We start from the raw sequence: 25,769 nt of genomic DNA, 5'->3' as shown, positions 1-25,769 counted from the left end.
GGGCTTTCAATTTTTTTCTAACAACCTCAAACACACTATCCTCCATGGATCTAATTAAATTTTGTATGGTTTTAACATCAAAAGTGTACCATGCTTCCTCGATAGAGCTCTTCAAGTCATCAACAGTCGAACACTGTATTTCATTTGGAAACACATTTATGATAATTATGCAATATGCATTCCTAACAGGATTGAAGTCCAGAGCCATCGATGCCAAGTCTAAAACCGATACATTTATGCGATTAAAGAGCTTTTTGTGGCAATAGATCTGTAAATAAACATATCACATAATGTTGAAATGTCAAGTTTGCTCATCCTTAAATCTTCTTCAATCAGTGAGAAATTTTTCTGAAGGATCTCTTTTAAGCATCAGAGCTTCGGCGACCAATTTCAAAGGTTAAGGAACCCTGACCATTACAAGCAAATGCTGCCCATATCATTATCGAAGTTCCACTTTACTGTCTGCTGAAGACATCCGTCTGGAACATGCGAATTCAACTTTTTTTACATCACTAAATATGATACCAAACTATTTGTCTCCATAAAACATAACTTCATGCCCTTTCCAGTCTCTCTTCTCCACCTCTCTTTTGTGCTTCCTTGTGGCAGGCGATTTCCTAACCACTATTTTATTAATCAAATACAACCTTCTCTGAATTGTCTATCAACTGTATCTGTTGAAATGTTCACTCTGGGATCTTCCATAATTTCATGCAAGGGCATTTTATGCGTTAAAGCCAATCTTTCAACGGTTTTTTTTTTCGCTTAAACATGCCTACCACAACTAGGTTTTGGCTTTTGGGACACACGTTGGGTCAATACACGTCAGACACTTCATTTCGGCCGGCTCAAAGCAATAGCAATGCCTTTTACAGCTTTTATTTTTGCTTTCAAATGAAGTACTCGAATGATTTCATCGTACAGAATATGCGACGACTTAGGAAAATTTTTTTAATGAAAACCTATCCGAGAGAGAGAGAGACAGCTTTTTCCACTTTTATGCAATCACGTCTCTGCTACGCCATATAGACGCAATCTTCGAAATTTGCATAAAATCTGAAATTTTTCTAAACTTTTCAGACTGCTATTTTTCAAAAAAGTTTAAAAAATCCAAAAGGTATTTTCCACGACAATGACCGAAGTTAAAAACATGGTTTTGAATTCTGATCACAAGCAAAAAAAAAAAATCAAAATTTGAAATGGTATCCATGGTTCAGTTAAAAATCTATAATGTCTAAACTTTTGAGACGGACTGTAGAAATGACCTTACGCATAGCTGAATTTTCACGAAACAAAAATATAGATGCTTAATAAGTTTCCAGCCACAAACAAAAAAAAAAATCTGTTAGTAATCTTTTCCGTTAAATCCAATAACATATCTGGCATTTATAATATAATGGGATTATCCTGCATATTTTCCCTAAAAGCGCAAAATCAAATGAGCATGTTTCTTAGATTATGAAATCTTAGCTTTTATACTGAGTCTTTTCGGTGGTTTCCTACATAGAAATATATATATATACTATGAGAGACACACACACACACACACACACACAAAATTCAAAGAACGAAGGACCAACAAGCCAACAACGGGTTCATAACTGAATTACTCGTTTCAGTTTGCTGTTCTTAGCCCTAATCCAATGAAGCTAGCAACCGGAAACTAAGGCGATTACTTAGGAAAACCCTTTAGATCAACAGACCGTTCAAGGGCATTGGAGAACACCAATCACAGTGTATCTTAAGAGCTACCAAACTTTCCTTTTATTTTGTCCTCTCCTTACCATACACTCTGATGGACGCCAAAAAATATATAAATAAATAAACGTTTTTAGCCAATAAAATAACTCGCTTCCAATAAAAGCATTTTTTTTTTAAACCATTTCTTAATTCTTTAAGTTTAGTAATCTTTCCTTCGGTTTTAGATCCGAGTCAAAAACTAAAGATATTTTGTGTAAGTATAGGCTTGTCGCATAAAATCGTAAATGGTTTAAAAATTTATAAAAATTGAAGAGATTGGTATATTTGAATGCGGTTTGCGTAAAAGTTATTTTCATTTTTTTGGTACAGAAAAAACATTATCTGAAGTTTTTGTCGATGGGGGTCTGGCAGGAGTGATTGGACTAACTGAACCTTTCTTCAATCTCTTCTGTGTCCGAAACGTTCATAAAGCTTCAGTATAGTGATTCATAGCTCGAGTAAGACAACTTCACCGATAGTGCTTTACCCACGAATGTCAACATCATAATCAAAACCTCATGTTAGCGCCGATAATAGGAAAATTCAGAAATGAGCTATTAATCGTACATCCTACATTTTATAGGACTCTAGGATAATTATAGGATTTGCATATTTCCAGTGACTTGCTTTCGTGCAGCGCTCTCTATTAACAAAAATTTTAACTAAATTTTTTTCTACACTTAAACAAAATCCCCCTTCGTGAATGTAACTTTTTTCGCAAAAATCGCATTCAAATATACCAATTCCTTACATTTCTATGAATTTTTAAACTATTTGAGGCACATTACTTTATGAAGCACCCTTTATAACGAAATTTGACATACTTGCACCATCACTACTAATCTATAATTATTCTACATGAATCTCAATTCTAAAATGAATTTAATTTCATTACCCCTTAAACTATTTTTCGAATAGAAATTAACAATGACAACTTTAATATTATTTGACGCTTCCATAATTCTAAATTCACGGTAACCATTCTAAACATAATTATTTGTTCTTAATGTACTGCATTATGTGTATTCTTGTATTCTACTCCCACCATACTTGATATATTCTTCATGTTATTTGGAATCCAGACAATACAACACCCACGCATAAAATAACATAAATGAGAACTTGATAGTCGGGATAATAATTATATAGACCAGAAAGTTTTTGAAGATACGATTCCATCGTGTTATACAGTGCGTTATTATGAAATATTCGAGTGAGATTCTTAAACACTGATAAAAATATCACTATGATAATCTAAAATGGTTTTCATGAACAAAGTGTATTGCAATTTTTTCCCATATCTAAAGGAATTGAAAAATAGTAGCGGATTCTCATAAACGTATTAAGAATAAGAACATTTTACTTTCCTTTCAGCGATTGCTCTGCATAAATTTCTCCGAAATGTTTCTCGTCATGCAAAATACTTGTTATTTTCATTTCCCGTGGAGATTAGTAGTCATGTTTCTCTACATCAAGTGAATACTTGATCAGATGGTAAATAAAGGGAAAATGTTGTCAGGAAGTAGTAAAAATGCATGAAAAAGTAAAAAAAAACTCGGAGATTTACGATGAATGCTAAACAAAATTGCATGTTTCGCAAATATTATTGTTGTGTTTGAGCACTTGTACCACACACAGAGCCGAGAAAATGCAACTGCTATACTATGGGTATTCAATTTTTCACTCAAAAGTTGCATACCGACTAAAAACTATATATTTATATAGTTAGACCTTATAGGTATAACTTGAGAACATGCAGAAAGAAAATTGTCCATCTCCTCTCATGAGAATATAGGTTAATAGAATTTGAGAAGGAATGAAATTACATAAATTCATTATACATGTAACATGCACTGCATTTGCCAATGATAATCGATTTCACACTGATGCAATCTAATGAATACGTGTTTTTACTATAATAGCCATATACGCTTTAAATTAGCTTATTGAAAGTGATTTCAATAATCATCAGATTGGTGATATAAATGGTATTTGGCTAGATAATATGGTAAGAGTCTGTCAAGGAAAGCCTATATTAGCAGTCTTCAACGTATGTCCCGTAGGCCTTCACCGTGGCCCACCGACAATTTTTAGGAGATATCTGAAAAACATTAAAAAGTATAATTAGATGAGAAAAAAAAACTTAATCGATTAAGCCCGCATCGACATAATTTTGTAATCAGTGACAGAAAAAAGTAATTTCGGAATCAGCGGCAGAAAAGAATAATTTCGGAATCAGCGAAAGAAAATAATTTCGGAATCAGCGAAAGAAAATAATTTCGGAATCAGCGAAAGAAAATAATTTCTCAATCAGTGAGAGAAAATAATTTCTCAATCAGTAACAGAAATAATTCTGGAATTAAGGAAAAAAATAGTAAAAAAAAGTATTTTTAGAATAACTGTGTGAAGATTTAAAAACAAATAAAAATTTTCAAGTTTACGGACCAAGATTCTTCTTACAATTACAAATACCGCAGTAGGACTCATGGTGGTGGTCCGTGAGCTTCATGGGAAGTTCGAATTTGGCCCGTAATGTGTGAAAAGTTGAAGACCCCCCCTACACACACATCATCATCAATTCAAATTCAGTCAGCTTCAGTCCGAAGTAACAAATCCATCTTAAGAATGCAGATGACCCAACTCTTATAGTTGTTGAGGTCTATTTCGGATCTTTCAATATGAGAAGCCAACAAGCTAACCTAATGGCCACACTACTTGTATAGGTTTCTTTCTTAGCAATTCTTCATAGCCTACTACTTGTATAGGCGCCTTTGACTGCAATTTTTATCCTTCCTCGTAAAATTTGGTCCTAGCTCTAAACTGCTACTACCAACGATCAGTAGCACGATCGTGGATATTACATAGAAAATCTCGTGTAGACAGGAAATTACATTCGTTTCTCAGATATATAAGATGTCACGAAGTCTCCTAATTTTCTTCCATTAATAAAAATCAACACAGTTTCTTTATTCATTGGTTGCTAGTTGTTGTTACTAAATGAATATTTGATCGCCTTTTGATAAGTGAGAGTGACCATAATATGCATATGCAGATTTTAAATCGAACAAATACCATTAGCTTCGAAGTGGAAAATTATTCAAACATGTTTATTAATCAGAACATGCATTCCAATTACTAAACAATCCCATTGCGCTCACGCTTTACAATCATAATGGAAGTCCAGAAATATCTATACTAAATCCATATTCACTTTACGCATGTAGAATGACTCTCTATATGCATTCGGGAGGGAACAGATGGGATTTAGCAAAGCTTACCAGTCATAAACCGTTATGAACTCTATAAATCTAAACGTGTCACATTGGTAAAATCAATCGCTGAGATAAGAGTATAAAATTGCAGGACCACACAGAACATAAACTTTTCTTCTACTTACGTTTATAAACTACATGTTACGATAAATTATCTGGAAAGATACCCAGTAAACGAGAGTACATACGTACCTAAGAAGCAAATTTGTTTTCATGCATGAATAGAATAAAAATTCGAATATAGGGCAAACTAAACAAAATTCATGCAGCTTATATAGCTCACCAGAATCTGGATTCAATTCTTGTTAAGACATCAAATGCTGTTGCTGCCATTAGACATTGGGTTTGAGCTGTAGGTTTGTTTTTATTTCGAATTCCAAGCGCGTAAAATGGCAATAATGCGAAAATAAAAGACAATAATCAAAATCTTTCTCTACTAATTTTGCTCATTAGATACACGAAAACTGGTTTTTTTAATGATTTCATTTGCATTGTTTCGTCCTATACATGATTACTTATTTCACAGAACGAGAATAAAAGAGAAAGCAAACATAATTTATATCTTATAAATTTTCTCTCACGCGAAAAACAAAGTCACGTAGCGATAAATTAAATCTTAATTATTCCTTTTCCTGAATTTTTATATTCCAATGACTTTGCTTTGAATTTCTAAAACTTATTATTGATATCGAGCATATCTTTATCTTCTGTTAAATTATTTATAATGCATACGTAAATGGAAATTATCTCAAAAGTAATTATGATTTATTCATCACGGATTAGCAAACTACGAAAGCAATTCCACTCTACTGACTTATTTCCATTGCATTCTCCGACAAACATTCTTTTTTTTTTGTTCCGAATAACGTACTTTGATTTGAAAATATGAATTTCATTTCATAATAATATTTTTTGGTTTTCGCAGACGATATTTTAATGAAAATTTAAAAAATGTTCAGCTGGAATTCCTTTATAAACTGACTAGTTGGAAATACTTTGATAGTGATATAATATTCTAGTTGTAAACAAAGCTGAATATCCTGATCCTGAAATCAAGGATTTTGTTTACCTTATAATTCTTAGAATAACACTGAATTCTTATTATCACATTTATTTTACACAGTCAATTACCAGGACGAAGTTCATTGCTGATATTGCACAACTAGAAAACCAAGCTTGAAATCTTAGATTTGGGAATAGGCCGAAAATTAATAACTCAGTTGCTTGGTACTTCGAAAAGCATTACAAATTTTAAGAGCACTCATTGCTTAAATATCTTATACGCGTCAAAAAATTGTATCTATATATCATTTTTATTGACTGTTTTGGAAATAAATTATAAACAACTCTATCAAGAGAAATGAAAAATTCCGATGTTCAACTTTCACTTCTCATTAAAATAATTCATTACTTATTCACATGGTATTTCAAGGAATTTTTCTTCTATTTGACTATCAACTTTAAATGGCACAAACCAAATGGAACACGCGTGAATATATAACGCATAAATACGTATCGTTTCCTAGCCTAATTGATTGGTCCTTTCACATAATTCTGCTTAATAAAATTCTTATACATAAAAGATGGAGCCAAAAAAAATATATTATCTATTTATATTTCTTCCCAACAAAAAGACATATTTTCAATTTCTTCAAGTGAAAAATAGCTCTCGATCTCTCTCTTTCTCTCTCTCTAATTAATTTTAACCACTTCTCTTAATTTGATACTTGTTTTAATTCAATTTCATGTCTTATACTTTTTAGTAAGAGACTGAGCTTCTTCATTTTTTTGAATTCTACTCAAATATTCTCGAGGAATAAAATTTCATTTTTTGAGCGATTTTCTTAAAAATTCTAAGCTAAACGAAGAGCAGGATGTTGAAGGTTTTTTGTAGTTCTAAAACCGGATAAGCAGAACTTCTTATGCTTCCTTTGCAAAGGAAGAATATTCTTGCAAAATATCTTTTGCTAGGAGCGTGCGATCAATGCTAAGCTGATTAAGACAGCGTGAAGCTACTCTTCTGGCATAACAATATTTCTTCGCTTCCCGGATTTTCTCGCCTTATATATTATCAGTTCTTTGCTCTTTTTCTTTTCTTGTAGCGCTTTAAAATTTTCAACACTTGGTTCTAATAAAACACAAGCAACTACTAGTTGAATTTTATATTTCTTACATTACAACTCAATCGTGTTTCAAATACAATGTATCTAATTCTGAAACTTTTTTAGGCTCATACAAAAGATTCTAAAGTTTAAAAGTATTTTAAAAATAAAACCGAATTTCGCATCTTAGAATAAATGTTCATTTTCACGTACATTGAAATATCCATTGTGAGCTAAAAAGAGATAAAATGCAAAGTATAGCTGGCCACCGATTCGTTTGACATGGTCTCGAAATTCGTAAACAGGCATTCGTGAGCATTTGTTGTTTCTCTCATGGAATTAATTAAACGCTAACATAGAGTTTTTTAATCACTGAATTTAATAAAAAGCTTTAGTTTCTATCTAACCATTGACGGAGATGAGCGAGAACACAAGATAAGTAAAACACAAACAACTTCTCGTTGAATTTAATATTTCTTACAACTCAATCGTGTTTCAAATACAATGTATCTAATTCTGAAATATTTTTAGACGCACACGAAAAATTATTAAGTTTAAAAGCATTCAAAAAATAAAACCGAACTTCTTTTACAATAAATGTCTATTTTCACGTATGTATATTGATATGTCCATTGTGAGAAAAAGAGATAGAAAGCAAAGATTTCGCTTTTACATGATCTCAAAATCGGAAAAATCATTCGTGAGTATTTGTTATGTTTCTCTTATGGAATTAAAATTAATAAACTACGTAAACATTTGTTATTTTTTCTAATCATTGAATTTAACAGAGAGCTTTAGTTCACATGTAGCTATTGACAAGGATGAGCAAAGATAGTTCAAAGCGCATTCCACCGTAATCTGTTCAAATGCCGTTTGAACTGTTAGTGAAATAAACAGACCGTGTAATTGATGTCTGACTGTCGTCCAATGTTAAAAGCGGTCCCCCAAATTCAATCTGCTTAAGTACCATTTGATTCGCCGTCCAATTAAATATGAATAAAGCGTGTAACCATTCCTGTTCTAACGTACGAATACAGTACGGTTAATGCTCAATGGAATTATTGGAACACTGGTTTAGAAAAGACGAAACACCTATGTTTCTAATGAGAATCCTCGGATCTTACAGAATAACTAACTAACTTCACTGAATTCGAATAACATCAGATACGCATTTCCAAGTACTTCTATTATACAAATACAAGGCCACAACGGGCGAAATGCCCAAAGAGGTGGCTGAAAGTTTATAGAGATTAAGATCTTTTTCCGTTACAAAAATTTTATCGCAAGTTCATAAAAACCTGCTTTAATATATCTCTTAAGCAAAAACTAATTGAACTCTTCGACATATAGCTTTTACTTCCGAGGATTTCGGATAAGAGTAATTTTTTATAACCTAAAGTGAATTAATACCGGACGGAAAATGCTTAATTTAGAAAATGGTTTTGAGGCATCCTCCGTCTTGTGTATTTGTAAGCACTTAGAGCTTTATTTTATTTATTTTTTTTAGGATCAAGCATATTTACGAGCACGAAGCTTGTGATATATATTGAGATGACCCAAATTTCAGCTTTTTAATACTTTCGGAGAAGCTATTTTTTGTTGATTTCGATGCTTCTCTTTTGCCGGAGGTACTTCCGATCTGAAGCAGGTACGCGTGAAATTGCCATCGCAGAATTACAGCTCAGTTCTTCGCCTACGCTTTCTTACTTCCATCATAATTGATGAAGAACCCTCAGAGAAAGGTTTCGGTAGTGAAGAAATGCAAAAAAAAAAAAACAAATCTTGTATTTTTTTCATAAAAATATGTTTCTCCCCCTTCACACAGCATGAAATATAAAAAACATTATGAATTTTCGCCTTCTTCATTTATTTTTTCTCATACCAATTTCATTTCTGACTTATTTTCATTTCCACGTTCTCTTAAAATTCATTAGCTTCAATTCCCTAATGAAATTTCTAAGTTTTTCATTTTTTAAATCCATCTAGTATGCTAAAAAAAAAGTCTAACAACAGCATTCCTTGAAGAAATTGAACGAACAATTCGTAATTAACTGTAGCAGTTTCTTTTTAATCAAAATATTTGTAAGACGGTATTATAATCATCAGCTCGCGCAAGCAATAACGTTATTTTGTAATAGTTATTTATATTTTTATATTCAGATAGAAACAGCAGGTTTTGTTTTTTGTGGCTACACAACTAAATTGATTAACGTGAATTTTGAAAAATGTTGAGAATAATTATCGAAATTTTTTTTCATCCCTTTTTTATAAATGTGAATAAATGTAGCTTTCGTAGCTCATTTCTTGTCAAAAAAGTCACAATATCTATTGTTCTACAATACGAAATTAATATATTCAGAATAAATAAATAATAATAAATACATCATAAAATCAATAAATAAATAAATGATAAATAATAACTAAATGATAAGTAATAATAAAAAAAAACTAATTCCTGCTTAGACCCAACATATTTTGTGGTATATGTATTTTGATTAAATGAATAAAGTTATCTCATTTTAAATAGAAGAACGTAAAAAGAAATAGGGAAAATAAAAACTATTTTTAAACTAAGCTTCATACAACAATTATTTCTAAATTTATGTTCGATGCAGAAATTACTTCTAAAAGATGCTTCCATACAACTATTGTTTCTAAAGTCTTTTCATTGCCTCTTCATTGTTTCTCTTCTGGGTTTTATTAGGAGCAGGTTTTTCTGCATTGCGTGAACCGAATAGGACCATTTCGCGTCGGCAGAAACGTGTAATTTTATCACGCTACGCGTTAGTATTTTCCTAGCGTGACGCATAATCTGTTCTGTAGTCTCTGCATGTCCACGTATATTTTTGACATTTTCACAATAAAAAGGGAGACCGAAAGGAAGGGGAAAGAAAACACAACAAAAGTGAACAGAAGATCGATGAAACGCGTGGCGCACGACGCATTTGCCTCTCCCAGAAGCAGTTGGCTAACCACGCCCGACGTAAAGCGCTGGCTTGAGGCGTGTTTCGCTCTGCAGGAAAGCAGTCGTGCCGCTTTTCCTATTGGTGATTGACGTTGATCGCGCTGGGCGATTCACGTTGCACGCGGCACAGAAAATCTGCTCCTGGGAAAACCCGGCTTAAAATTATGTGCGATACAGACATTACTTCTAAAAGAACATTACTCCATACAACTATTGTTTCTAAAATTATTTTCAGTGCAAAAGTTACTTCTAAAAGATAAAATGTGCAGCAATTGTTTTAAAATTACGATTCATTCAACAATATTTGGAGCTATGTTTCATACAACTATTGTTTCGGAAGAATGTTCTGTGCAAAAATTGTTTCAAAAGAATGCTCTGTGCAAAAATTATTAAATTATGTTCGATACAGAAATTACTTCTAAAGAAAAAATGTTCACAGATAATGGTATGTAATCGATCTTGTTTTCCATTTTAAGGTTTCAAACTACTTATTTCGTTCAACATGTAATATAACATTCGTTTTAGCATAGATATTTTTCCCGAACGTTTTCCCAACCCAAGCATTAAATCTATAGATATCGGTCAAAAATACTCACAAAAGCGCTAATGATTTCGAAATTACATACAGAGCAGCCATTCATGACGAATTAGCCTTTGCACGGGCGGCGTTAGTTGCGCCCCATTTTGAGATAATTTGAGAAGCTACAGCTAAGCGAAAATATATGGCTCAGTATATTTAATTTGCCGGTGTAAACGCAATTTAGTTCTGCAGAAGAAATACGCTTCCGTGATCATTATCGTAGCGATATCTTGCACCGTGTCTGGTTAATTAGTAGAAAGCTCCAACTCTTTTACCAATTTTGCAACAACAACAAAAAAATAGTTTCCCTTTATTTTTCTTGTTACTTTGTTTCTTCTCGTCGAAGAAAAGTTACTTTAATCCGAACGCACATCCGGGCTCAACGAAAGGTTAATACGTGACCTTATTTATATTCTAATAAACTAATGCTTGTTAAAATTCCACTCCAACTCCCGTATTTTGTTATGAATAATTGGAGCACTTTTTTTTTGGCTTTTCTTGTTTTTTTAGTCTTTTTAACGTGAAAATTTCTCGGTGTTTTATTATGACACTTCAAATACCTTTACAGTGGCTACAAAAGCAACAAATTTTTACGATTTAATTCCTGAACTATGATGAAGAGAAGGAATTAAGACTGTTCTATATAATGTGTTATCCTTTCTCATTGATCATAATCATGCTTTTATTGCAACCCTTCGACTACATTATTAGAAATTGAAAACCACTTAAGGGGTCTCATATACCTTTTAATGCACGGTCAGTAAGTCTCAAAAACTACTGTCTAGTACAAATATCATTAAAAATATTATTTAGCCACTGATTTATTTCAAAGTTGGTATACATTTTTTCGATTGTATATGCTATGGTATATTTTAACAATTATTTACATATCTTCAGTATTTATGTTTTTGCAAATTTTCGAGCATTAAGGAAAAAATGCTTTGTTCAAGAGATTTAACGTAATTTATTTTTTAACTAAGAGAAAAAATTTCAATTTTTCTGTTTAATGTGTTATCCTTTCTCATTGAACATCTTCATGTTTTTAATGTCACCGTTTGACTAAATAATTAGCAGTTAAAGAAAAAACACTTGGGGGGTTCTCCTACTTTTTAATATGGTCAAAATGTATATCACAAACTATACTCTATTGCAAATGCCATCAAAAATATTATTTAGTAACTTATTTACTTCAAATTTACCATACATATTTTTGGTTGTATATACAGCGCTATATTAAAGTTATTTACAATATCTTCAGTACTTATTTTTTGCTAATTTTGAACCATTAAGAAGAATGTATTGTTCAACGTGTTTCACGCTTGCTTAATTAGCATGACATCGAAAAAGTTGATTCAAAATAAAGAAAATTATTCAGTTCATTAAATAAGATATAAGATTTGGGAGATCCATGCATTTTAATTGATGAGAAAAAATATTACACATTTTTTAATTTAATATTGAACAATACATTATTTTCTTAAATTTTGAAAATTTGCAAAAGAAAATAAGTACTGAAGATATAAGTAAATAAATTATAGTATAGCATATACAATCGAAAATATGATAGAAAATTTGAAATAAGTGGTTAAAAATTATATTTAATGACATTTCTACAAGTTTTTTAGGCTTTTTGACCATCTAAAAAGGTATGAGTACCTTTAATATTCACTCTACATATTATCAGGAAATCGCATTTTTCTGCATTTTATTATATATTGAACGAAGTTGATGACACGAAATTTTTACTTGTTAAGGTAGTTTTTTGATGAAAAATTTCTGTAACATTCGGAAATAAACCCAGTAGACAAAAATTAGGAAGATCCTGCTACTCACCACTAATATCGTGTGGGTCCTCCTCTGGCTTTGATGACAGCAGTTATTCTTCTAAGCGTGGACTCTACAAGTTGCTGAAAGCATTGAAGAGGAATATTAACCCATGCTAACGAAATGGCAGCTCTTAATTCCCTCAGGTTAGAAGGTGGTGTTTCAGAGTTTTTAAGAGACTCACAAATGCTCAATTGGGTTGAGATCGGATGACTGAGGGAACCATTGAAGCAATTCAGACTCTGAATCGTGTTCCTCAAACCAATCTGAGCTAATTCCAGCAACGCGGGAGGGTGCATTGCCCTGCTAGAAATAGCCATCATCATCAGGAAACATTATAGCCATAAACGGGTACACGTGGTCAGCAACGATGTGTAGATAGGCGCTGGCATTGACGGATGTTTCCAATGGAAATAAGGGACCAGGAGCATACCAGGAAAACGCTTCCCAGACCGTCGGTCACCACCTGCTTGAATAGTCACCATGTGGCATGCCGTATCCATGGCTTCGTGCTGCTTGTACCACACACGGATCCTGCAGTCGACGCCATGGAGAAGAAATTTTGACTCGTCAGACCAGACAACAACCTTCTTCCATCCATCAAGTGTCCGATTTCGGCATTCTCTAGCACACAAAAGCCATTTTCTTCGGTTTTGCAGTGAAATCAAAGAGACTCTTGTTGGTCGATGGCTGTTGGCTTGTTGGTCGAAACCAATTCGTTTCAAGATCCGTCTCGTAGAGCGTACGGATATGCTTTAAAATGATCCCGAATTGTATTGCGCTGCAATTTGTTGCGTTGTAGCTCTTCTGTTGCTGCACACAATGCGTGTCAGTCACCTGGTACCTCTTCCGTTCACAAGTAATTTTCGCCCACTATTCCGCTTTCCGCTTAAAGTTTTTTTGGCTTAGCTGCCATTTTTTGACGATTCGAGATACTGTTGTACGAATAAGCCAAGAAGGTTAGCGGCTTCGGAGATACTGAAACCACCCTTCTGGCACCCACAATCATGCCACGTTAAAATCACTCAAATCTCTTGTTTTCCTCATGAACAGGCAAATTGCAATGTTAAGTGGTGCTTCTGACCAAGGGAAGTCTTTTTATCAGCAAGTCCGGTTTGAGTGAGAAGCGTTCCTCATTTTTTGGCCAATGAGTATACATCAATTCCATCTAAAATAGTTATCTAGTATCATTGTTTTTTCTAACTGGATATAGACGGATGATGATTAACTTTGGAAAACTAATTTGCGAATATTTCTTGAGATGGTATCAATAACCATTATCTCACATAACTACTTCGAAATAAATATTATTGGCTTTCGAACGTGATGCACCATTTCTATTCGGATAAGGCCAGAAACAAATAAAGAAGATTGGCAAAAATTGCAACTGAAGTTGTTCTCGTACATTAAGACACGGTGCCTTGTTTTCTCAACAAGTATTGTTATCTCTATTCGTGTGGGTCTATAGAACACGCGGGATGTAACAAAACGGAGTGAGTAATACTCGTTATCGATCTCGGCCGTCTACAGCCGCTCAGGCTATGATCTCTAGGGACTACGATGTTTATATCCCGCAGTAGCAGAAGAGCTAGGCTAGAGCTATCTTCCCTCAAGAGAAACGGATAAAATATATATATATGTAACGCCGATTATACTCTACAAGGAAAATGAAACTAGCTTTTATACATTTCGTTTTGCTATTGTTCAGATAAACGCTCTTCTCCGATGCAAGTACAGTTTTGCACTTTTTCTACATTATGTATACTACATGATTCCATCACTCACGAAGTGTTTTTACGTCTTAGAAGAATCCAAAATGTTATACATATTCACCTTTTAACTTTTATTGTACATAAGGACTCCTTAAGTTTGAATTTAATTTGGAAACAGTGATAGATAGAAAGATGACGAGAGGAGAGCAAGTGGTACGTTTGATGGGCATGCCTGGATTTTTAATACACCTAATTGGAAAATTTGGAAAATTAATTACAATTTTAACTAACAGATGGCACCACGGTCGTATTATTTTATTATTTCTTTCTGTGGGGCTATTTGAGTATCATTGCTTACAGGAAGTTCTGTCGTGCGCTGTATCAACTTGAATAGTTCTTCTGTGAGGCATACACATCCATTGCAATAAAGACATTGCAGGAAAGTGGCTTTGAACTCTAGTCTACTTTTGCAATGCTCTTGCTAGGCGAGACTATTTCGAATCCATCGTGGTGTTATTTGATCCATGTTCGCGAAGGACAATATCACCCACAGTTTTAAAGGAGTGTTTCACCATCTATTAGCCAAAGTTGTAACTAATTGCACAAAATGGCGTATTTGAAATTCCAAGCCTTCCCATTAAACGAAGTACTTGTTTCATTTATCTATCCCTGTTTCCAAGTTGTGTAAATTCAAAGTTGGGGAGTCCTTTCGGAAATACCCTATAAATAAAATTTTTCTTGCGTTTATTGCAGTCTCTTGTAGAAACCGATAAATAAATCAAAATACTGTGTATATGAACCATTTCATCGTTTAACTACTCCTTTTTAATCCTCGATGACGACTAATATCAGTTTGGTTATAACTGGACTGTTATAATACTCTAATCTTCAAGAAACAACTTGTTAAACTTTGAAATCAGAACCCTCTCGAATTCTAACATAACTTTCAGCGCATCAACGATGCTTAATTATAATGGGCTTATAAGATTTGTTTGAAGAGAATCATTCGTACTTCATTATCTAATGGCTAATATTTTAATTATTCTCCCGATTTCACTGAGATTTCAGAAATCGTAAAAACACACAAACGAATGTTCTATTATCATTTAAAATTCCTCGCTCGTCGAACTTTGAATTTACTTTGATGTTATAATCATTCAGAATCATGGCTTAGAAATAATCCTCACGACACGTTTGACGAAAAGCCTACGTGAGAAATGTTTCAGATAGTTTGTTTTAAAGCACGAAATTCCCATTTCTTCAAATCTAAATCTTCACCATCAGAGACATGCCGAATACTCGATATCACGCTCTCCAGCCGGTTAGCTCAATAATTAATGCTTGCAAGTTTATTTCGATCTATTTAATTTTTTTTTACCCTTCGTACATAACAATAATGGTTTTCGTTATTTTTTACTTTAGAAAATAAAAATTACAAGGCAATTCAAAAGAAAAAAACATGCCGAATACTTGAGGAATAACATCGGGATATTCCACCAGATACGAACAGAACCTTTTTATGTAGGAAATCCAGCAATTGATTAGAGAGAGAATCTATTAGCATTTTAAAATAATTTGTTGAACTTCAGAGATCTCAAGAGTAATTAGTCTTGATAGCTCGGTTAATAATACTAATTGTGCTTTAACGAAAAGAAATTTGGTTCCAAATTTTTTTCTCTGTGCTCTATTTTACCGAGTTTTACGACAGTTACAAGTAAATGCCTTTATCTCGTAAAATGGATTCTCTATTTTCATGATTTTGAATCATACACTGTTAATTATTTCGATGTTTGTTAAATGGTGAAAAGAAAATATGAGTACAAAAAATAAAACGTGGTTATCCCATATAACTATAGATGGCTATTTTAGGGATACTCGATACATTTGGTATAAATCATACATTCAGAGTACAAACTTCTCAAAATCATATATTTCTCTCGTACTTAACATTTTCGTTACTGCGGATCTTCAGTTTAATCTCATCACAGTGAGTAATTTAAAGAAAGCAAAAAAATGTCATGAGAGATATTTCAATGCACTGCCGAATATTTCTTTGGTATAAAACTCCAAGATATGCTGATAATGATTCAGCTACCTGTTGCCCGTATATGTATTAAAGGATGTATTACTCTCTGATGAAATATATTGAAAATGTTGAGTATATATATATATAGATGAAAAAAACATCTAAAATTTAAAAAATAAATGTGCTTTAAAGCAATACGCCAACCACCCATCTAAATTTTAAAATTCCGAGAGATTTGCATAGCTGATAGGTTTCCATCTCCTCACATACACTCAAATCCAGGATGTTGGACGCGGGCCAACTCTCCAGAAAAGACTTTTGATGAAATGCAGATAAATTATTCATAATGCTGGCTAGGGCTTAGGGTGAATGCAAATGGGAACCCTAATTAACGATGGGGCCTGTTACTCATCATTGCGTCATGTAGGTGTTGACATACGAAATTCACAGGAATGGTGAACTCGGAAAATGTTTGAACTTCATCTCTTTTCTATATTCCTGGTGTTGAATCTCTTTTCTGGAGCGGAAAACGAATGCATCCTGACTCACGATACGATCGATGCAAGACTCTTCATGTGGGGGGATGTATTTGTGAGTAGATGATCCCTGAACAGAAAAGATTTTCTACATTTGCGACGAAACATCTCTTTCTCAACAAACTTCTACTGCTTATCTTTTATAGTCGGATCTAAATGAACATAAACTTTACAAATAAATTCCTGAGAAATATATATATTGATGTCTCTCTTCTCTCTTCTTCTCTCTCTATCTTGAAAGTTCTAAAACATCTTACTTCCTTTGAAGTTATCTTTGAACATGAAAGTTATCTTTTCAAGTAATACGAATAGCCTTTTGAATTCAAAGTGGTGGCTTGAAGTTATATCGATATGTACGGAGAGCTCAAATATATTCGTATATCGATCAAGATCAAACCTGGATTAATACTCTTGCTAGTTGTTAGATTTCAGTATGCAGGGTAGTAAGGAAAGTCCCTATGCCACATTTTACTGGCATACCGTTGATCCTAGAGGCATACCTCCAGTTTGAAAAAGTATCTAAATAACGTGTAGAACTCATCTATTTATACGTATATTGCAAGGGGTTGTATATATAGTTATAAAAATACAAAAACTAACTTTCTCTACGGACATCCTGTCCTCAAAAAAACAATTAAAAAGTGGTTGCCCTGTCCCTCCTGAGGCCAACAAAAAAAAATTCCACGTTTCTAAGTGCAATATTCGCAGAGATATTTTTTTGAGCTCCAATATCGGAAGAAAGTTGGAAAGAAAAGCATAAATGAAAGAAATAAGCGTTGCCGTTAGTTTTTGCTGTTCTATCTCTATTTTTTTCTATTTTTTGAATTCAAATATCTTAACGAATATTACACTTGGAAACGTAGAATTTCTTTTATTGATCTCAGAAGAAACGGAGCAACAACTTGCTGATTGGGTATTTGAGGACAGGGTATCCGTGTAAAAAGCTTAATTTTAATAACAAAACAACTTCTCGCAATTTGTATGACGAATCTGAATTCTACACGTTATTTGGATACTTTTCCTAATTGAAATTATTTCTCTAGGATCGACGGTTCTCCAGTCAAATGTGGCCTAGTGACTTTCCTCCCTACCCCGTATGCATGTCGTTTCTAAATTTTTCTGTAAGGCATATAAGAGAGATTTATATTCGATTTTCTTTTTTCTGGTGTTTTCTAGCGGATGCTGATCGTTGTCATCCGACTGAACCATTTCGCTGTCCTGGTGACAAAACAGTCTGCATAAGCATTCAATATTTATGCGATGGTGCGGAAGACTGTCCTGATGGATATGACGAAGATTCAAAGCTCTGTACAGCTGGTAAGATACTGAACTCGATAGTCAAATTAATTTTCATTCAATTTTAAAAATATAATATCAAACTTTATATTATCTTACTCCCTAAACCAATCTGTGATACTACAATCTGTGATCACCCATCTATGCGTTCAATTCATTGACTTTCTCACGATGATAAACAATATTACTACAGATACTACTATAACTCGAATCTCATCTCTGTTTGAGTCTAAGTTTTCACTCAGCCCCCGAACTTTTTCAGTATTTTAAAATGTTCCCTCAATTCGAATTTTTCTTCCTTCAAGTCGAAGTTTTCGGGAATTACAGAAATTTTAAAAAATAGCATTTAGCTATATAATTTTGCATTTAGCAATAGAATGTAGCTACATAATTTTGCATTTAGCAATAGAATGTTAGAATTCAGCAATAGAAATTAGCATTTGGCAAGATAATTTAGAAATAAAATTTAAAATTTGGCAAGATAATTTAGCAATAAAATTTAAAATTAGACAAAATAATTTAGCAATAGAATTTAGCAGATTCATTTGTCTTCTTGCAAAAAGCTAATGACTTTCTCACTAAAAAAGAAATTGAGAGTTGAAAATCACTGCAATTTTTTAACGGAAACGAACCTTGTATACACTTTATTTATAACTCGTTTCATATACAGTCAAACCTCGTTAGTGCGTCACCTGGTTAACACGTCACTCCGCTTAACGGGTCACTTTTTGGAAGTCCCAATTGTCCTCAGTCAAGAATCGACACAGCTAGCGCTTACTCCATTTAACGAGTCACTCCGCTTACTAAGTCATATTTTTGCTCTCCCAAGAGTGACTCATTAACGAGGTTTGACTGTATGCGAGTATCATATATATGTGTCTGTTTCTATAATTTATTTCGAAATATTCTCATTCAATAACTAAATATGATTGAATTAGAATATAACTTATCTCTTTTCGAATTCACCTCCAGTAGATTTTCTAATACGATATTCGTAAATATAGTACTATTATTTTAATAAATCTTTCTTTTTCTTCACTCTGAAATCGGAATATTCGATTAGTCGAACTAACAATAACTCGAAGTTTTTGTCGGCCGCTAGCAAATTCGACTTATCGAGATTTGACTGTATGTACTGAAATTCTCGGAATTAATATAATTCATCCGAAATTTTAGAAAGAAATAAACCTTAATAGGTGAAAAGAAAAAAAAACATAAATTAAAACATTTTCCTATCATTATCAAAAATGAGGAAATTTGTTATTCATTAAATGAATTTTCTGGATTCTTGCGTTTATTTTGCGTGGCAAAGCACGAGTTTATTGATAGTTTTTTGTAAAAGATTCTTTCTCAAATAAAAAAAGCACTTTTTTATTCACTAAACTACAAATAAACCCTAAGGACCTCTTTTCCTATGGCTGAAAGTTTTATTTTTACTTGATGAAAAGAGTCTCGGATGCTTTTATGCTGGGATCATTTATGTCTTTATTTTTAAAAGAGCGGTCTGTGTGTCTGTTGATATGCTCTTATCCACGTGAATACATTCTAGAAATACGTTTGATGCAAAGTTTTCCGACATTTTCCGTAAAATAAAAGTAAAATTCGGATTGGCATATATAAATTTTAAATTTCCCTACTTTAGATTTACTCTACTTTAGTTACACCCAAACTAAATTTTTAAGTTACTTTGAGTTGAAAAATAGGATATGAATCTTTCAACAATTTTACTTTTTGCGCTGATATTGGACCCCTGAAGGGGTCCTGTGTGTCCCCTTAAAACTAGCTCCCATTATGTCAAGTATAAAGTGCTCATTTAGAACCTTGAATGTTTAACATTTTCCCAATATCTTTATAAATTATTTATTTTTCTTTGAATAGCAAAGAGACCACCTGTTGAAGAAACGGCAAACTTTTTGTACACACTGATCATGAACCATGGACCGAATTATTTGGAGAAACTTTTTGGAAGCAAAGCGCGAGATGCCCTGGCTCCCCTTGGAGGAATGCAAAAAGTTGCTATTGCTCTGTCTGGTAAGTAAATGATTTGCTGTACTTGAAAGAAGTGGCCATGTAATAGTACTCAGTTCGGGATTTATAATTTAAATGCACACACACACACACACAGTGCGTGCGTGCGTGCGTGCGTGTGCGTGTGCGTGTGTGAGATAAAAGAATCCTTTAGAAACATAATTTATTCACCAAAAAAACTAATTTTTGGTGCAATGTTATTGGAATAGTAATGCAAAAAATCTAAAATTATTTCCATTCTGATGGTTTTAAAAAGTTAATGTTGTGGTTGTTTCCCACACGTAATTTGCTGCACAGTGAAGAGAACGTGTTACACGTAACAGGGAGATATGCAATGAATATTTACTTCGTGTACACATCTGCAAAAAACATATAGGCGTAAAAAATATACGTACATTACTAACAAATGTAGTCCTACGTTGGCATAGGCTTTCACGGCCGGCGTCAAATAGAAAACAAGGATTTACCGGGCTGTTTGGCCGTGGTCTTCTATTTATAGAAAGACCACCAATGAATTTCTTATCGTTCAACTGGTTTTGATTAAGGTTATATGACACGTACGTTACAGAACTTTTACGTTCATATTTTTTAACCATCTCGACTTCTGTGAAATAACGTCCTTTTTTTTCGAAACATACAAATACAACGCCACAACAGGCAAATTGCCCAACGAGGTGGCTGATCCCCGAGCCCCTACCTACTACACCACACATGCAACCCCCCCCCCCCCCACGGAACCCCCCAACGAATCTGTACGTGCGGGAATGTGCGTGTACGTGTAGTGCAACCTGACGTAAAGTTTGTTTCTGTGTAATGCTTGTTATGTGTAGTGCTGTCATCTGCCCCCAGTTTTACTAACTATGAGTGAAGTGTTATGATTGAATGATTTACCGTTGTAGGACTGTTGCTCTCTGTGGCGAGACTTTTTAACGGGGAGATCGGCTCGCATTTGCGCCTTGAAGTTGGGAACCACAGAAAACCAACTTCAGCCGACCACCACTGTGGGGTTCGAACCCGGATCCTCGCATCACGAGTCCGGCACTATAACCACTCGACCACCACAGCGGTACTTCAATACATACTTCAATTGGTTATTTTCACTGAATTTGTGAATACAGATAGTTTTCATAACCTAATAACTACACAAATTTAAGTATTTTATTATTTTATAAAACACCTTCGAAATCATTACAAATTCGCTCTGAGATTTCACTGCAGTAGGTTGATTTAACCCTTCATGTCCCCCGATTGACAATTTATTTACACTCATGCTCAAAAGTTAAACAACAAACTGGTAATTCTCCTTTGTGACGGCATGATGATCTGGACAGAAATTGCTATTGGCAACCGCATCGACCTTCATGTCTTCACTAGAGGTTCAGAGACGCTAATGCACTATCGAGATGACATCCTTTCACCATATGCTCGCACCATTTCTTTCCGTGACGGGACCTGATGCCATGTTTATAGACGATAATAAAAAAGTTAAAACAGTTTGTGTTCTCGAGCATTACGTTCAGTCTGGAACGCTGACTCGTATGAAATAGCTACCCATTTCTTTTGACTTGAACCCAATAGAGAAAAATTAAGTTTAAATTGAGTTATATTAAACATCCGTGGAAAACATTCAACTGCTCTTCTTGACCCTTCCCAAAGCCTTAAGGAGTTGCTTTACAAGTCTTTTTATAAATGGACCCTGATACCGCAAAACGCCATTGATAAATCTTATTGGTATGGATCGATGTTGTGTCGAGCCTGTGTAACCAGCATAGGTGGTCATATCCCATATTGGTCGACCATCTTTCTCCATTGAACTATTTGTGGCTCAATATATGATTTATTCTTTTGTACGCCAGGTATTTGATTTTGGATTTTTCATTTTCTTTGTAATTTCACCAGAGACTGTCCTTTGCTTCCCCCTATGATCTGTGTAAACTACAACAAAAAAAATTAAAAGATTTGCATTTATGAGCAGTTTTGATTTTGTTGCTTAATTTTTGAGCGCTTATCATATTTTTTGGAGTTATAGGAATGATTAATGATTCTTTTGGTGACTCTTTGGGGATGTCCCGTATTTTTCTGTATTGATTACCCCAATTTGTTTTCTTTGTCCTTGTGAAATATAGTCTGCTCAGTTTTCGTAGATATTTTTATATGTATGTGTGTGCGGATTCGAAGCCTCAGATGCAGTGAATTCTGTTATAAAACTAAATTATTCAGTATTGTCCGCATTAAAACTGCTTGTCAATTTTATAACTGAAATGAATTTCTTTCTGACTACTTTATATATATTAAATGGGTTTTTTTTTTTAATTTTCTTTATACATATAGAGAGTGAAACCCTCGATGACTTTGCTAAAGCACTGCATCTGATGAGGTCGGATGTTGAGCATCTGCGTGAAGTATTCCATGCAGTGGACAACGGTGACCTCAGTCTTCTGAGATCCCTAGGAATCCGTGATTCCGAATTGGGCGATGTGAAGTTTTTCTTGGAGAAATTGGCAAGCACTGGATTCATCGACTAGTGCTGAAATCATCTCCAGAAAACAAAAATGAAGACCCTTCCCCCTCCTCCTCCTCCTCCACATTCCTCCTCCATCCTATCTTCCACATAGTGAGTCGTCGACAAACATCTGAGTAGAGAATCTTTTTCAGGGAAGCTTTCATATTAACTTTTTGAACAATGTTTTAACAAACAATAACCTATAAATACTCTATTCACAAGATTCATTGATACCGAAGACGTATTTTAATTTGAGGAATTTATATCTTTTTCGATCTAATTTAAGGACTGAAAATGCTGAAAATAAAATTCAAGCATACAATAATCATGCTATAAAAGTAGATACTGTGCATAAAGTCAATCGTATTATTGGTATTCCGTGTCTTTTGTTGTTGTTTTTTTTTTTTAAATTTTATTCCTGGTTATGCCAAATTTAAATATATAAAAAAATATATTTTAACATATTTAAAATATGTTTATCAAAGCACTGTTATTATTTTGAATGATGAATTTGACGTTATTTTTTTATTTCAAAATTTAAGAAATGAGTCAATGAATGGTTTGATTTAAAATGAAAACTTTTAAACTATAAAAAAGTTTTTAAGAATATTGTAGTTTATATACACACACATTGCCCTTACTAGGTTTTAAATGATGATCATTGGCGCAATTACTAAATATTCAGCTTATATAAAAAACAGGAGATGAAGCTTTTATTTAAAACTGATTTCAGTTGATTAGTGGAGATAATCAAAGCTTTCAATATTCTTTAAAATTTCTTATTTATAATATAAAGCTATGAAACACTATCAATTCTATATTCTTATTTTTGATTAATTTCTCTTTTTCTTGTAAAAAATCGAATTCTAATCAAATTGGTTAGGTGATTATTTCTTCGATAAGAATACAAACTAATTAGTTTGGATAATGGTAATACAAACTAATTAGTTTGTAATTAAATTTGTTCTTACAAGGTGACATTTTGAAATGCAACAGTTTCATAAATGATGCATTTTTCAAACATTTGAAGTAAATATATAAAAAATTAATTTTCCTTTAATAAAAGCGTTTTAAAACTTCTGTGTTATTTTTTGTAAGGAAAAAAAACACAGAAAATCAGCAACGAGCTTAAAAATCACCAAAATCTTAAAAAACGTTGACGACTCTCTATCATTCTTTTTTTATACCCTTTTTTTTCCTCATTTAAGTTTGTCGCATTCCCCGGAAAGAATAAAATTTATTGAAGGATATGGAAACGATTTCGTATTCTTTTCTTGAAAAATGGAAAGGATTATCTTGGTCTAAAGGATGTAGTAATATGCGACAGTAAAACTACAGAGGCAAAAAAAATAGATAATAAATAAATAAGGAAACATATAACACTGTTATTTTGATCTCATTGAATAAACCACATATCGAAACATGATTTCTGTAATAAAAGTGTATGAAAGTTCACGAAAATAGCAATTGGGTACAACTCAATTAATATATTATTACATTATCCTATCCAGATTTATGATGAATAAGTACTGTATCGTATTTAAAAAATAAATAAATATTCCGTGAATCGACACATATGATACAAAACATATTGCTTGTTTGTAGTTGTTTGAATGATACTGGTCGGCTGCTTGAAACAGTAAATTGTAACCGATCGTGGATCATGGACATGGGAAGAGTTCTGACTCTCACCAGCCATTTGGTTAAGAAGCATGAATTTTACCTTCATATCCAAACCCATTTCTTACAACAATAAAAAATACCATCATTAAGGTGTTATTACTATTCGTATTCGTGTGAAAAGCTATTGTTATGGCAAAAAACCAAAAAAGTAAGCTAGACTAAAGGAGAATAATACTACGGGAAACTCCAGAAGTCAGTTAATCTCACTATGCTATTTTGCCTTTCATCTGTCACACACTCACACGGTGCACTTCGAAGTCCTCTCTAAACATCGTGTTTATTGTTAATCACGTCTTTTTACTGAAGAAAAATGTTTGCAAGTTTATTGGTGTGTTGTTTTGTCAGTAGTTAGAAAATGTATTTTTCTTCCTTTTCTGTTTTCCATGGGTTTTTTTTTTTTCCTTTTCTTTTTAAACCAATTCGGTGAAGAAAAAAAATTGTGATAAAGGAATCTTATTTTTGCCTTGATTGGTTTAAGATAAATTATATAGTATATTGTAATATACTATATTGGTTGAAGATAAATTATATAGCGAATTGTAAATATACATATACTCATTTGACTTCATAAAAGTCCGTAAATCAGAACTTTTTTTTTGATTATTGGAAAAAAAATTATGAACTTGTTGGAAGAGAGCAAAAGGCAGGATATTGTGTAAATGTATCAGAAGAAATTCAAAAATTTGTGATGATTTAAAATCAAAAGCTAATACACTCTTTGTTAAAGGCACTATACATTTGTTTTTACTAATAATAATTTATATTAATGGAAAATAATTCTCGTAGCATACGTTTCATCAGAAAAGTAAATATTTAATTGTTACCCATTTTTATAAGTTTATCACATTCGTGAATACGTATTAAGAGTCAATTTAAGACCCCCCTCCCCAAATTCCATTAAGCGTTCGTATATTTAAATGATAAAGATGGCTTATAAAGGTTGACAATAAGGATCCTTATTGTCTCAATTTTGTCTTCGTAACTCATTATTTCTCAGTAATATATATCAAAGATTCATATTAAAGATGTCAAACACCGATGAAGATATCGTAATAAAAGTAACGAGTTCGAAAACTTTAATTGACATGTTGCAATTGAATTTTTAATTTTTCACGTTCTTAACTTTTGTTTCATAACATTCGATTAATTTGCTTGTATTGTAATCTGTATTTCTGAAAAATCGGTTCAATCATCTGGACGTTTAAAGATAAATTTCTGCTTCTGCTAATACCTATATTCATCGGGATTTTTTCACTTAAATCTACTTTTATTTGACGGAATATGCGATTCCATGGACATATGCAACTCTAAATTTCAAGTTCTATCAACTAAAACCTTTCTACTGTATGAATTCAAAAAACTAGCAATTGATAACTTCCACTTACATTTTCTACCCATTTTTTTAAATTATAAGAGAAGGAGAGAAAATTATATACAAGAGGACCTTTTAAATGGCGCACAAATTGAAACTGTACTTGTCTGTGTTCTTTGAAAGTGAAATA

General features: G+C 33.0%; 1 protein-coding gene across 2 annotated transcripts in view; it reads left to right on the top strand.

Moving 5' to 3' along the window:
* Positions 1-22,959, top strand: part of LOC149065727 (IDLSRF-like peptide) — a 58,116-nt gene extending 35,157 nt beyond the window's left edge. For both annotated transcript variants that reach the window (XM_089253752.1, XM_089253753.1), the window contains 3 exons: positions 17,934-18,074; positions 19,932-20,084; positions 22,413-22,959. In XM_089253752.1, the coding sequence (XP_089109878.1) occupies positions 17,934-18,074; positions 19,932-20,084; positions 22,413-22,606 (488 nt within the window). In that variant the 3' untranslated portion in view covers positions 22,607-22,959. The remainder of the gene's footprint in view (positions 1-17,933; positions 18,075-19,931; positions 20,085-22,412) is intronic.
* Positions 22,960-25,769: the final 2,810 nt, after the last annotated feature.

This window comes from Pholcus phalangioides, unplaced genomic scaffold, assembly GCF_987345545.1.
Source record: "Pholcus phalangioides strain wild (caught in Gottingen) unplaced genomic scaffold, Ppha-v1.0 ptg000039l_1, whole genome shotgun sequence".
NCBI classification, from domain to species: Eukaryota; Metazoa; Arthropoda; class Arachnida; order Araneae; family Pholcidae; genus Pholcus; species Pholcus phalangioides.
Note: the sequence above shows the minus strand (reverse complement) of the source record. Positions and strands in the feature narration are given on the sequence as shown.